Source organism: Leucoraja erinacea, unplaced genomic scaffold (assembly GCF_028641065.1).
Source record: "Leucoraja erinacea ecotype New England unplaced genomic scaffold, Leri_hhj_1 Leri_629S, whole genome shotgun sequence".
In the NCBI taxonomy this organism is placed as follows: Eukaryota; Metazoa; Chordata; class Chondrichthyes; order Rajiformes; family Rajidae; genus Leucoraja; species Leucoraja erinaceus.
Genome location: NW_026576541.1, coordinates 9655 through 23648, shown reverse-complemented (window position 1 = coordinate 23648; position 13994 = coordinate 9655). Strand labels below are relative to the sequence as shown.

Below are 13994 nucleotides of genomic sequence, written 5' to 3'. Positions count from 1 at the left end.
TTAAAATGGACTTTAATTTACAGCAATTGAACACTAAATTCCTTCCATTTGGCCTATAAATTAATGTAAATGAGATTTTAAAATCATGTTTTATTGTGAATTATTTATGAATATTATTTGGACACTTGGGCTATTTAAAAACGTTAATCATTTATTAAGAAATGGATAGATGTTTAGATCTAGTAATTGAAGTTTGAAATTTGCTACACTTGGGTAACTAACTAATTATATGCTTTAATTTCAGGTCATCCAAGTTAGATTATTTTATGTGTTTAAGAAGGAGCTGCAGATGCTGGAGAATCAAAGGTTACACAAAAAAGCTGGAGAAACTCAGCGGGTGCAGCAGCATCTATGGAGCGAAGGAAATAGGCAACGTTTCGGGCCGAAACGTTTCGGGCCGAAACGGGTCTGAAGAAGGGTTTCGGCCCGAAACGTTGCCTATTTCCTTCGCTCCATAGATGCTGCTGCACCCGCTGAGTTTCTCCAGCTTTTTTGTGTAACCTTAGATTATTTTATGTTTGTTTCAGAATGGTTCAATCTATGATAAGTTCAGTTCTCTTAATTTTTAAGAAGGTTATGGGCTTTTGACAGCACGCGATCACAGCTTTTTTGTTATCTCCATAGAAAATCAATAGGGAACAAGATGCTAATTTCCGAGTATGAAAATGGCCATAACTTTTTAAAAACTTGACATATGAAAGTGAATTAGGTGTCAAATTAAACTTCTTTTTATGCTTTATCTGATGGGATAAATTACAGACTTGATTTTTTAAATCTCAAAATGTTGTAACATTGCTACTATATGTACATAAATGCTCCATTAATGTAAGACACAACTTATATGTTATTCATGTCTTATATTATTGTACATCACTTCTAATAAAAATAGATATTTTAAAAAAGTAGTTCCGGCTGAGCGGGTTTAGGTCTTTGAGCCTTCGTGGCAGAAAGCGCACCAGTGCAGTTCATTGCCAAGTGTCCCCAGAGCAGCTCTGTAGCGATAATCAGTCCATTGGTGATAATGGCGGTGTACCAAATGTGATGAACGCCAATGCAACGGGCACTCTGATGCAGCACCAACGTCGTTTGTCCTATCTCTCCAATGCACGACATGTATATATTTCCAAGGTAGCCCACCTGCGTAAAGGCAATGTGGACACCTTGCAATGTAGCTGGGCCTGTCCCAGTGCTGCCCAATTGGGCCGTCGCAGTCCAGCTACATATCTGCACCTTCCGATAAAGCCCAGCTGCACCGCGTGTCCTGTTTCTGCCAAATGCAAGTGGTGCCAGTGCAGCCTGGTCCCTCGTGTTGCTTTGCAGTCCCTTCAGTGCAACTCAATTCAGCATCCTCCTTCTCCCGGTGTCATACATCTGCACAGGCGCAGGCAGGGTCTCAATGCACCCAACGTAAGAGTTGTTCAACAAACAACCACTCCTTCTGCTTTCTGCGGGGGTAGGCGGTTAGGGACAGTGAGGGCGAGAGGTGGATTAACGGTTACTCGCACCAAATGCTGCGCAGCATCTCGGCCAGTGAGAGGATGACAAACACCAGGGCGCAGGAGGTGACCAAGACTTTGGGGCCGCAGACCAGCAGCCGGGTGATGCGCCGGAGATTGGGCAGCGGCTTGTGCAGCTCAAGGTGAAAGGTGGCGACCTCCCGCCCTCGCACCCAGCAGCGGTAGACACCCCGGTCGGATGGCTGCACCCTGTTGATGTGGTAGACCCCACCGCCCGTCTCATTGTCTAGCCAATGGTTCCCTTTGCTGCTTTGGGCCCGCAACAGCTCCAGCCGGGTGATTGGGGTGGAGCCGCGCTGCCAGGAGGCGGGCGTGTACACCGAAGCGCCGGGGCAGGTCAAACGGGCATCCTCATGTACATGGAGGTGTACCGACTCCATCAACAGCGAGCGGGGCTCCAGCCAGTCCAAAGCCGTCTCTCGACTCCACTGCCACCAATTCCTGGCACCAGCCACCTCCACGGTGCCCGTGTTCTCCGCCTCCCGCCCGCACGCCCGCCGGCAGGTCTCAAACTGCAGTTCAGCGCTGCGCTGGGGCAAGGCCTGTCCCAAGTGGTATTCCATCAAGCCGCAGGGCAAGGTATCACCTTCCTCCTCTCCCTCCTCCTTTTCAGCATCTCCCCCCAACGTGGCGTAGCAGAAGCCCACCCTTTTCCGTTCTCCCACTGCCCCGCACCGGTCGCAGTCCTGCCAGGGTCCCCAGCGCGTGTGGAGCCAGATGATGCACCCTGAGCCCGGCACGGAGCCCGGGGATAGCCTGAGGCTCTGGTTCCCCAGCGTGGACTGGCCCAAGCCCCGGTGGGATACGTGAAGCAGCGACGAGTCCTGCACATCCACCTGGTAAGCGGCCAGGGTGGACGAGCCCGACCTGCAGATGTACAGCCCCGATTCAGATGTCTGAGCCTGGGATAATATCAAGGAGCCGCCCCGCAGGGTGGAGCGGCTGCCCAGCTTACGCAGTGGGCCACGGTTCACTCTCAGGCCTTGGGGACCGGCGAAGGTGCGGGGCTCGGCATGAGGTTGCCTGAGGTCGAGATACTGCCAGTAAACTGTGCCTTCCACTGTTTCAGACGCCGCCGGGCAGCGCAGGCTGAGCGGGTTGTCCGACAGGAAAGCCAAGGAGCAGGGGGCCGAACCTGAGCAATCGGCCTTGCCCCTGTTGTGCTGCCTCAGTAAACGGGGCAAACCGCTGAGTAGGGTCAACAGGCCCAGTGTCAACAGCAGGGACGAGTGGCCGCACATCTTGCTTCGGTGATGTCGTCGACCCAACTGCGGGCAGGGGTTGCCCTGTAACCTCATCAATGGGGCCCCATGACCTCAACAAATGGGCCACATTACCTCAACAGATGGGCCCCTGACCTCAACAGATGGGCCCTCCCTCACATGCTCAACAGATGGGGCTCCACGACCTCAACAGATGGGCCTCATGACCTAAACAGATGGGGCCTCCCTCACAAGCTCAACAGATGGGGCTCCACAAGCTCAACAGATGGGGCTCCACGACCTCAACAGATGGGGCTCCACGACCTCAACAGATGGGGCTCCACGACCTCAACAGATGGGGCTCCATGACCTCAACAGATGGGGCTCCACGACCTCAACAGATGGGGCTCCACGACCTCAACAGATGGGACTCCACGACCTCAACAGATGGGGCTCCATGACCTCAACAGATGGGGCTCCATGACCTCAACAGATGGGGCTCCACGACCTCAACAGATGGGGCTCCACAACCGCAACAGATGGGGCCCCATGGCCTCAACAGATGGGCCCCCTGATCACAACATTGATGCCCCATATATCTGCTGTGCCAGTGCATTGAGCAAGTCAAAGACTGGATGTGCCAAAATGTTCTCCAACTAAATAAGGACAAAACGGAGATAATTGTTTTTGGTGCTAAAAAAGAAAGGCTTAGAGTAACCCAACACCTACACTCTCTGACCCTGAAAACGTCAAACAAAGCCAGAAATCTTGGGGTCATTATGGATTCAGATTTAAATTTCGACAGTCACATCAAATCAGTAACAAAATCGGCCTACTATCACCTCAAAAACGTAGCAAGATGAAGAGGACTCATGTCAGCTCAAGACTTAGAAAAACTTGTACATGCCTTTATTAATAGCAGGCTAGATTATTGTAACGGTCTCCTTGCAGGTCTTCCTAAAAAAAACTGTCAGGCAGCTACAGCTTGTTCAGAAAGCTGTTGCTAGAGTTCTAACAAAGACCAAAAACTGTGAACACATTACACCAATTCTTAAATCCTTACATTGGCTCCCTGTATGTCAGAGAATTGATTTTAAAATCCTGCTGCTCACCTATAAATCACTACATGGTTTAGGACCAAAGTATATCACTGACATGCTTCCACTATATATATAAGATCCTTCTAGACCGCTAAGATTTAGTTACTATGCAACCAATCTGGTTAGTGATTGCCCCAGAGTAAAAATACAAAACATGGGAGAAAACTCAACAGCGAAGGAAATAGGATTTCGGGCCAAAACCCTTCTTACTATCGGGGGTGGGGTGGGTGGGGACAAGAAAGGGAAAAGGAGGGAGTACAGAAAGGGTGGGAGGAGACAGCAGGGGAGCTGGAAGGAAACAAGGACTAACCTGAAGATTTAAGACTTGCCTCAACTTTGACCACTTTTAAAAGAAGACTGAAAACTTTTATGTTTACTTTAGCTTTAAGCTAAATCTTAACTACATTGCACTTTTAACTTTTGCACTTTTTATAATGCATTTTTAATTTTGCTTTTCTTTTCTTTTAGTTCTATTTTATTTCATTTTATTATTTTATTTCATTTTATTGTATGACATGTTTTTATGTGAAGCACTTTGAGTCTGCCTCGTGTATGAAATGTGCTATATAAATAAAGTTGCCTTGCCTTGCCTCACCTGCAATGACCACATCAAGGGAGGGGCAGTGAGGAAGGACTGTTGGCACAAGTGATAGGAGCAAAATTAGGCCATTCAGCCCATCAAGTCTACTTTGCCATTCAATCATGGCTGATCTATCTCTCCCTCCTCACTCCATTCTCCTCCCCATAACATCTGACACGTGTTCTAATCAAGAATCTATCTATCTCTGCCTTCAAAATACCCATTGACTTGGCCTCCACAGCCGTCTGTGGCAATGAATTCCACAGATTCACCACCATCTGACTAAAGAAATTGCTCCTCATCTCCTTCCTAAATAAACGTCCTTTAATTCTGAGGCTTGATTCTCCCACAAGTGGAAACATCCTCTCCAAATCCACTCTATCCGTTGTGCCACAGGAGGGGCTGGTGATGGAGCGTTGTACCGCACTGTGGGGGGTGGGGGGAAGGGGGGGGGAAATAAGGATGGAATGCTGCACTGTAGGATAAGCAGTGTAGCACGATCACCACACAATGTGGGAGGAGGGATGAGGTGAGAGCAAGGTGTAGTAAGCGGGAGCTTTCCTAACTTCCCTCTAATTTCATCCTAATATGTTCTACATTCCTTTAGGCTCTCTACATCGTTGACTTCTGTGCCTGGCAGACACTTTGTGTTCTCACGCCTGCTATAATGGGCATAATGGGCACCTTGTTACCCATTATGGGTCTCCTGTTTCCTCTCGGAAACATATTTATCCTGAACCCACTTACCCTTCTCTTTAACAGTCTCCCACTGCTTTGAATTGGATAAATTTTCAGCTCAGTTTCCTGCCTACTTTTGCACAATCATTTCTCAGTCCATTTGGCAGCGACAATCAAGAGATGGCCATCAAGGCTGTGCTCCCTGTCGATCACCAGCCCCTCACACTCACCCCCTACGACGTGTATGTGGCACTGAGCAGGATTAATGCACAAAAGTGATGCCCTCAGAACTTCTCAACTCAGAGAAGAATTCCATTGCCTTGAAATTAGCGGAATAGTGAAAGGCAATGTAATTCTTCAGCCAACCCCAGCTCAACTCCCGCCGGGCCAACCGACAGCCCCAGACCAATGACACCAGTGGCCCCAGGCCCACAGCGGAGAAGAAGCGCCAACTCCAGCCCAACCCCGATGGGCCGGGAACCGCCATATACACAAAGCGCTGCAGTAACTCAGCCTCCTGCCTGCGCCAGCGGCAAGCCCGGTCCGGCCGCTGGTCGCCCCCGGACAGGTACTGGACACCCGGGAAGGGATGGGGATGGGGACGGCCCAGCAGCAACTCAACAGACCAGGGCCCAAAACCGACCACGGACGAGCACGATCTCGCTCACTCACCAAAGCAGAAAGCAATAAAAACGACAAAATACTCTTAGCTTTTAACAAACGAACAATAAATAAACTATTTCATAGTTTGAACGCAGCATTTTCTTACCGAGAACAATCAAAGCTGGAAAAAATGGAAGATATGAAGGTCTGAAGAAGGGTTTCGACCCGAAACGTTGCCTATTTCCTTCGCTCAATAGATGCTGTCTCACCCGCTGAATTTTTCCAGCATTTTTGGCTACCTTCAATTTTCCAGCAACTGCAGTTCCTTCTCAAACAGAAATGAAGGTCCACTGCACACTGCAGGGGTTTATGCAAGGAGACCTTTGACCTGGGCATGCGCAGTAATGGTACCGAACTCACTTATTCATCAGTCTGTAGAAGGGTTTCGGCCTGAAACGTCAACTATTTCCTTCGCTCCATAAATGCAGCTGCACCCGCTGAGTGTCTCCAGCTTTTTTATGTACCTTCGCTTATTCATTGGATGGATTCAAAAGAGAGTTAGATTTCGCTCTTAGAGCTGACGGAATCAAGGGATATGGGGAGAAGACAGGAACAAGGTACTGATTGGGGATGATCAGCCATGATCACATTGAATGGCGGGTGATGGCTCGAAGGGCCGAATGGCCTCTACTCCCGCGTCTATTGTCTATTGTCTATTACAGTAGCTGTGGCAACCGCCCGCGCACGCGCACGCGCTCTCTCTATCCCTCCCTCCCGCGCGCCCGCGGAGCCGGGAGCGTCGCCCTCGCGCGGTGACGGTTGGAAAAGTGGCGCGCGCGCAGAGCTTGCTCCGCGGCCGGCGGGAGACACGGCGCCTGCGTACTGCGGCCCCGGCGGACGGCGCACCTTTTTGGGCGCAGTGTCTCCGGCCGGCAGCGGTGCGCCGGCGCAGTGTCTCCGGCCGGCAGCGGTGCGCCGGCGCAGTGTCTCCGGCCGGCAGCGGTGCGCCGGCGCAGTGTCTCCGGCCGGCAGCGGTGCGCCGGCGCAGTGTCTCCGGCCGGCAGCGGGAAGGAGCAGGGTCTGAGCAGGATGGAGGACGATGATCTGAGTTGGGAAGTTTTGAATGGAAGTGAGGAGAGATTGAACGGAGAAGAATGGAAGAGGGACTGAGGGGCAGGATGGTACCTGAGGGGAAGGGAGGTTTTCAGGGCTGGGGGGCAGCATCGTGAACGAAGAGAGCTTAAGGAGAACGGTATGAGGAGGCTCTGAGTGGAAGAAGTGTCTGAGAGGGGAGAGGTGGGAACATCCAAGAATGGGGTCATCTCAGAACTGCCAACATTATTTCAAGATATAATCAGAGGGAAGGTGTTGAATTGAGCTGAGGTATTTACTGGGCTGAGAAATGTTGGTGCACAAATGGGCTGGAAAAAGTGAATGCACGTCAGATCAGAGCAGTGGGACAATGTCAAGGAGGAGGTTCAGTGGGTTTAACTTAAACATGTTCCAAAACAAAACAAGGAGGTATTCAATGGGCAACATGGTGTTGAGAGGATGAGAGAGTGTCAAGAGGCAATTTGAAGGAATGTAGAACATGTTCTTGGTTTCTTGGTCCTCCAAAATATTCCAAATGGAATTTAAACTGGAGGTGGTGAAGGGAGGGATTAAGCCAGAAAGGGTCAGGGTGCAATTAGAACATGTCAAGGTGAAATTAGAGGGAAGTTAGGAAAGCACAGAGAGAATGTGAAAATATGTTGCCAGCAACGTTAACAGGGACGCAAATCTATATTACTAAAACTCTCTTCTTGACCGCTTTTGGCCTTCTGTGCTGCGATTTCCGAGAGAACGCCCTCCGCCGCATGTGTGCCGAGGATTTTTTCCCGTCGATGAAAAATGACAGAGATATTAATGTTTTTACACAATTCCCCATTCTCTCTGCTGCCCCTGCTGGAGGGAGATGGAGGGACTATAAAACCAGGAAGTGGTGCGCCTCAATCAGTCTCTGCAAGCGGTGTGCCTCAATCACTCTGCAACATGGAGGGCACTCTGAGCTCTGAATGACACTGAACAAATTTCTTCTCACATGTGAGTAAGTACCCTTAATGTGGTTTGAAAATAAAATATGGTTAGTTTGAAATAAAAAAGCACTGCCTGCAAATGGTTGTTTGGGGGCCCCCCTCCCCCCCCTCCCCCTCCTCCTCCCCCCTCCCCCTCCTCCCCCCCTCTCTCCCCTCCTCCCCCCCTCCTCTCCTCCTCCTCTCTCCTCCCCCTCCTCCCTCCTCTCTCCTCCTCCCCTCTCTTCCCTCCCCTCTCCCTCTCCTCTCCTCCCTTCTCCCCTCTCCTCTCCCCCCCCTCCCCCCCTCTCCCCCCCCTCCCCCTCTCTCCCTCTCCCCCCCCCCCCCCCCCCTCCCTCTCCCCCCCCCTCTCTTCCTTTCTCCCTCTCTCTCTCTCTCTTTTCTCTCTCTCCCCCTCTCCCTCTCTCTCTCCCCTCTCCTCCCCCTCTCCCCTCCTCTCCCTCTCCTCCCCTCTCCTCTCCTCTCCTCTCCTCTCCTCTCCTCTTCTCCCCTCTCCCCCTCTCCCTCTCTCTCCTCACCCTCTATCCCCTTCTCCCCTCTCCTCTCCCTCCCTCTCTCTTCTCTCTCCCTCTCCCTCTCTACTTCTCTCTCTCCCCTCTCTCTGTCTCCTCTCTCTCCCCTTCCCTCTCCCTCTCTTCCCTCTCTCCTCCCCTCCTCCCCTCTTCTCCTCTCTCTCTCCTCTCTCTCCTCTCCTCTCCCTCCCTCTCCCCTCTCCTCTCCCTCTCCTCTCCTCTCCCCTCTCCCCTCTCCCTTCCCTCCTCCTCCTCCTCTCCCCTTCCTCCCCTCTCCTCCCCCTCCCTCTCTCTCTCCTCTCTCCTCCTCCCCTCCTCCCCTCCTCTCTCTCTCTCTCTATTCTCTCTTCTCTCTCCCCCCCCCTCCTCTCCCTCCCTCTCCTCTTCCCCCTCTCTCCCCCCTCTCTCTCCTCTCCTCTCCCCCCCCTCTCCTTCTCTCCCTCCTCCCTCTCTCCCTTCCCCTTCTCTCACTCCCCCCCCTCCTTCTCCTTCCCCCCCCCCCCTCCACCAGCCTCAGGCTTCTCTCTCTTCCTCCTTCTTCCTCTCTTCTCTCCCCTCCTCTCTCTCCTCTCCTCCCTCCCTTCTCTCCTCTCCCCTCTCCCCTCTTCCTCTCTCCTCTCCTTCCCTCTCCCTTCTCTCCCCCCCTCTCTCTCCCCTCTCCTTTCCCATCCTCTCTCCCTCTCCTTCTCCTCTCTTCTCCCTCTCCTCTCTCTCCCCTCTCCCTCCCCTCTCCCCCCTTCTCTCTTCTCTCTCCTCCCCTCTCCTCTCCCCTCTTTTCCTCTCCTCTCTTTTCTTCTCCTCTCTCCTCTCCTCCCCTCAGCACCTCCTCTGGTCTCCTCCCTGTCCTCAATTCTCTCCCTGTCCTGTCCTCTCCTCTCTCTCTCCCTCTCTTCTCTCTCCTCTCTCCTCCTCTCCTCTCTCCCTCCTCCTCTCTCCCCCTCCCCTCCTCCCTCCCCTCCTCCTCCTCTCTCTCTCTCTCCCTCCCCTCTCTCCCTCCTCTTCTCCCCCCTCTCTCCCCCCCTCCCCTCTCTCCTTCTCCCTCTCTCCTCTCCCCTCTCCTCCTCATCTCCCTCTCCCTCCTCTCCTCCTCCTCTCCCCTCTCTCCCTCTCCCTCTCTCTCTCTCTCTCTCTCTCTCTCTCTCTCTCTCTCTCCCTCTCTCCCTCTCTCTCTCTCTCTCCCTCTCTCTCTCTCTCTCTCTCTCTCTCTCTCTCTCTCTCTCTCTCTCTCTCTCTCTTCCCCTCTCCTTCCCTCTCTTCTCCTCCTCCTCCTCTCCTCTCTCCTCTCCCTCTCCCCCTCTCTCTCCTCCTCTCTCTCTCCCTCTTCCTCCTCCCTCTCCCCTCTCCCCTCCCCTCTCTCTCTCTCCTCCCTCTCTTCTCCCCTCTCCCCTCTCCTCCTCCTCTCTCTCTCCTCTTCTCCCCTTCTCCTCTCTCACCCTCTCTTCTCCTCCTCTTCTCCTCCCTCCCTCCCTTCCCTCTCTCCTCCCTCTCTCTCTCCTCTCTCTCTCTCCTCTCCCTCTCTCTCTCTCTCTCTCTCTCTCTCTCTCTCTCTCCCTCTCTCCCCTCTCTCCCTCTCTCCCTCTTTCTCTCTTCCTCCTCCTCTTCCTCCCCCCCCCTTTCTCCCCTCTCCTCTCCTCTCCCTCAACCTCTCTCTCCCTCTCTTCTCTTCTCTCTCCTCCCCTCCTCCCTCTCTCTCTCTCCTCTCCCCTCTCTCTCCTCCCCCTCTCTCTCCCCTCTTCTCTCTCCTCTCCCTCCTCTCTCTTCCTCTCCCCCTCTCTCCCCTTCTCTCTCTCCCTCCTTCCTCTCCCCTCCTCTCTTCTCCCTCTCTCTCTCCTTCTCTCTGATCTCTCCCTTTCTCCTCTCTCCTCTCCTCTCTCTCTCCTCCTCTCTCTCCTCTCCTCCCTCTCCTCTCTCTCCTTCCTCTTCTCTCTCTCCTCCTCCCCCTCCCCTTCTCTCATCTCCTTTCTTCCCTTCCTCCTCTCCTCTCCCCTCTCTCTCCCTCTCCTCCCTCTCTCTTCTCCCTCTCTCTTCTTTCTCCCTTATCTCCTCCCTTTTCTCCCCTCTCTCTCTTTCTCCTTCTCTCCTCTCTCTCTCCTCTCCTCTCTCCTTCTCCTCCTTTCTCTCATCCTCTCTCTTCCCTCTTTCTCCTTTCTCTCTCTCTCCTTTCTCTCTCCCTCTCTCTTTTCTCCATTCTCTCTCTTCTCCCTCAATCTCTTCCCTTCTTTCCCCTCCTCTCCTTCTCATCCTCCTCTCTTCTCTTCTACCTCCTCCCCCCTCCCTATCAAGAAGTTTTCTTCTCTCCACTTCCGATCTCCCCCTCTCACCTGGAAAGATCTCCCCCTTTGTCGGATCATATCCCCCTCACTCTCTCCCCCCCCTCCTCTGAAAATCTAGCCTCTCTCACCCTCCCTCTCTCTCTCTCTCTCTCGGTCTCCCTCGTTCTCTCTCTCACCCTCCCTCCCTCTCTCTCCCTCTCCCTCTCCCTCCCTCTCCTTTCTCTCTCCCCTCTCCAAATTCCTCACTAAACTCTAGAAACCTCCAATCCTTCACTCTCATCTGTTTGCCTGGAGAACCTCCCAGTGCTCTTGGATCCCGTCCACTTACAAAACCAAAACCCTTCCCCAGCCTCTCCCCCTTCTCTCACCCTGGTGCACTGTCGTCCCTAACAAAATCTGCCTCCTGTCTCTCTTCTCTCCCCACCCCTGACACTAACTCCTCCCCCACCCATATTCCCTAACAAACTCAATTGCTCACCCTCTCATCTCCCAAATCCATATCCCTGAAACACCCTCGCTGCCCTCCCTCCACCACCCTCTCTCCCTCATCCTCCCCCCTCCCTGCTCCCCTCTCCCCTCATCCCTCACCTCATCCACCCCCCCCCCCCCTCTCTCATCAACCTCTCTCCCCCCTCTCAGCGGGGTGGCAGCACATCTATGGAGCCAAGGAAATAGGTAACAATTCCCCCTCGTCCTTCAGGACTGATCAAATAGGCAATGTTTCGGGCCAAAACCCTTCTTCAAACTGATCAAAGGAAAAAATTATGAGGACTTTGATATTAGCAAAAAGAGAGAGAATGTAAAGGGAAGTTTCCATTAGGCCCTGACAGCTCCATGCGGCAGAAAGCCTGAAGGTATGTGGAGAGTGTCAGGATGAAGTTCAAGGGAAGTTCGAGAAACGCACAACGACTGAAATTATGGAAGCAGTGACATTGAAAAGGGGGCAAATGTGTTGTATAAATACTTCTGGACGAATAGGATAAGTAAGAAAAGAGTAAGGCTCATTAGATACATAGACAATAGGTGCAGGAGTAGGCCATCCGGCCCTTCGAGCCAATGCCGCCATTCAATGTGACCATGGCTGATCATCCCCAATCAGTATCCCGTTCCTACCTTTTCCCTGTATCCCTTGATTCCGCTAGTCCTAAGAGCTCTATCTGACTATCTTTTGAAACCATCCAGTGAATTGGCCTCCACTGTTTTCTGAGGCAGGGAATTCCACAAATTCACAACTCTGGGTGAAATTTTTTTTCCTCAACGAAGTTCTAAATGGCCTACCCCTTATTCTTAAAGTGTGGCCCCTGGTTCTAGACTTCCCTCAACATTGGGAACATGTTTCTTGCATCTAGTGTGTCCAATCCCTTAATAATTTTATATGTTTCTACAAGCTTACCTCTCATCCTTCTAAATTCCAGTGAATAGAACCCCAGTCGCTCCATTCTTTCACCATATGACAGTCCCGCCATCCCAGGAATTAACCTTGTGAACCTACGCTGCACTCCCTCAGTAGCAAGAATGTCCTTCTTCAAATTAGTAGACCAAAAGTGCACACAATAGTCCAGGTGTGGTCTCACCAGTGCCCTGTACAACTGCAGAAGGACCTCTTTGCTCCTATGCTCAACTCTCGTTTTGCAGACCAAATGCCATTAGCTTTCTTCACTGCCTGCTGTACCTCCATGCTTAATTTCTGTGACTGATGTACAAGGACACCCAGGTCTCGTTGTACTTCCCCTTTTACAAACCTGACACCATTCAGATAATAATCTGCCTTCCTGGTCTTGCCACCAAAGTGCCTAACCTTGCATTTATCCACATTATACTGCATCTGCCATGCATTTGCCCACTCACCCAGCCTATCCAAGTCACCTTGCAGCCTAGCATCCTCCTCACAGCTAACACGGCCCCCCAGCTTCGTGTCATCCGCAAACTTGGAGATGTTGCATTCAATTCCCTCGTCCTAATCATTAATATATATTGTAAATAGCTGGGGTCCCAGAACTGAGCCTTGCGGTAACCCCACTAGTCACTGCCTGCCATTGTGAAAAGGACCCGTTCACTCCTACTCTTTGCTTCCTGTTTGCCAGCCAGTTCTCTATCCACATCAATACTGAACCCCCAATACCGTGTGCTTTAGTTGTATACTAATCTCTTATGTGGGACCTTGGTCGAATGCCTTCTGAAGTCCAGATAGATAACACATCCATTGGTTTCCCTTATCCACTAACACATCTCAAAAACTCTAGTCCGTTCCAACTAGGAAACCCAATATACCCGTGTCTATGGCTGCCTGTCTGATTTGCTCTCTCTGTTTTTTGTGTTTTCTATTGGTGTTATACAACTAAAGTCTCTGCTGGTCTACGACCGTACATCTCTAATGGACATTCAGCGTAATGTCGGTGCCTTTGTTTACCGCGGACATACTACACTGCCCCCGTTCCTCTTGGGAATCCAAACTCACCTGGAGTGGGTTTTAAGCCCGAGGAAGCGTCGCTGTCGCCGTCGCCGTGGCAAACGTAGCGGTCGACTGGTGAAGTCTAAACTGGGTGGGCCAGGAGGTGGGAATCTCCTCGAAAGCCTTGAGCGTCGGGAACACTTTGCTCAGGGACATCTCTGGGGCCTTCAGCCTTCAGCCTGGTGCTCACCAACTGTCAACTGTCAACTGTCAACGGACAATCTCCTCCCCAACGATCGGGAGCACTGTCCACCTGCTGCAGCACGGAGAACTGGCTTGGCTCACCGTCTCGGTAGGAGGAACGAAGGAGGTCACCTGGTACACCAACTCTTCCGGGTGGGTCCCTTCGCCCCCACCCCTTCCTATGCTCAGGAGCTGCGGCGAGACGGGCCACGCCCCCCATGCTCTCCTCGGCCCCGCCACCGCGGGGTGAATCCCCGGAACCTGAGGATTCTGCACCGGGCTCAGCGATCAGCTGATCTGGTGAGTCCATCCCCCTCCAGGATTGGTTTAGTGAACGCCAGATCCCTGGCAAACAAGACTTTTATACTGAGGGATTTCTTCTGCTCACGTGGACTGGATTTCCTCTGTGTGACTGAGACTTGGATGGGTCCAGGTGAGTGCAGCGCTCTTGTTGAGCTATTACCGGCTGGCTGCTCTTATTTCAACTCACCGCGGATATCGGGCCGTGGAGGAGGAACAGCGGCTGTTTATAAAAATAACTTTAAGTGCAGGCAATGCCCTCTATCATCTTCTTTCTCCAGTTTCGAAGCAACTTTATTTGAAGTGGGCCGCTCCAAACCGGTGCTTTGTGCGGTCATCTACCGACCGCCCAAGTATAATAAGGACTTTGTAAATGAATTCTCTGATTTTCTGGCTGGGATCGTGCCCAACTATGATCGTGTCCTTTTGGTTGGGGACTTTAACATCCATGTGTGCTGTCCTGCTAAGCCGTTAGTGAAGGACTTTTTCAGCCTTGTGGACTCTTTTGATTTTGTCCAGTGT

The 13994-nt window shown here is 52.1% G+C and overlaps 1 protein-coding gene across 1 annotated transcript; it reads right to left on the bottom strand.

Moving 5' to 3' along the window:
• Window positions 1-910: 910 nt before the first annotated feature.
• LOC129694332 (protein FAM187B-like) lies at window positions 911-3884 on the bottom strand. Its single transcript, XM_055631035.1, has one exon. The coding sequence runs from the start codon at window positions 2813-2815 to the stop codon at window positions 1496-1498; it is 1320 nt and encodes a 439-aa protein (XP_055487010.1). The 5' UTR covers window positions 2816-3884; the 3' UTR covers window positions 911-1495.
• Between the last annotated feature and the right edge of the window lie 10110 nt (window positions 3885-13994).

Coding starts and splice junctions, on each gene's coding strand:
- LOC129694332 (XM_055631035.1), bottom strand. CDS start 2,815: ATGAGGTTACAGGGCAACCCCTGCCCGCAGTTGGGTCGACGACATCAC.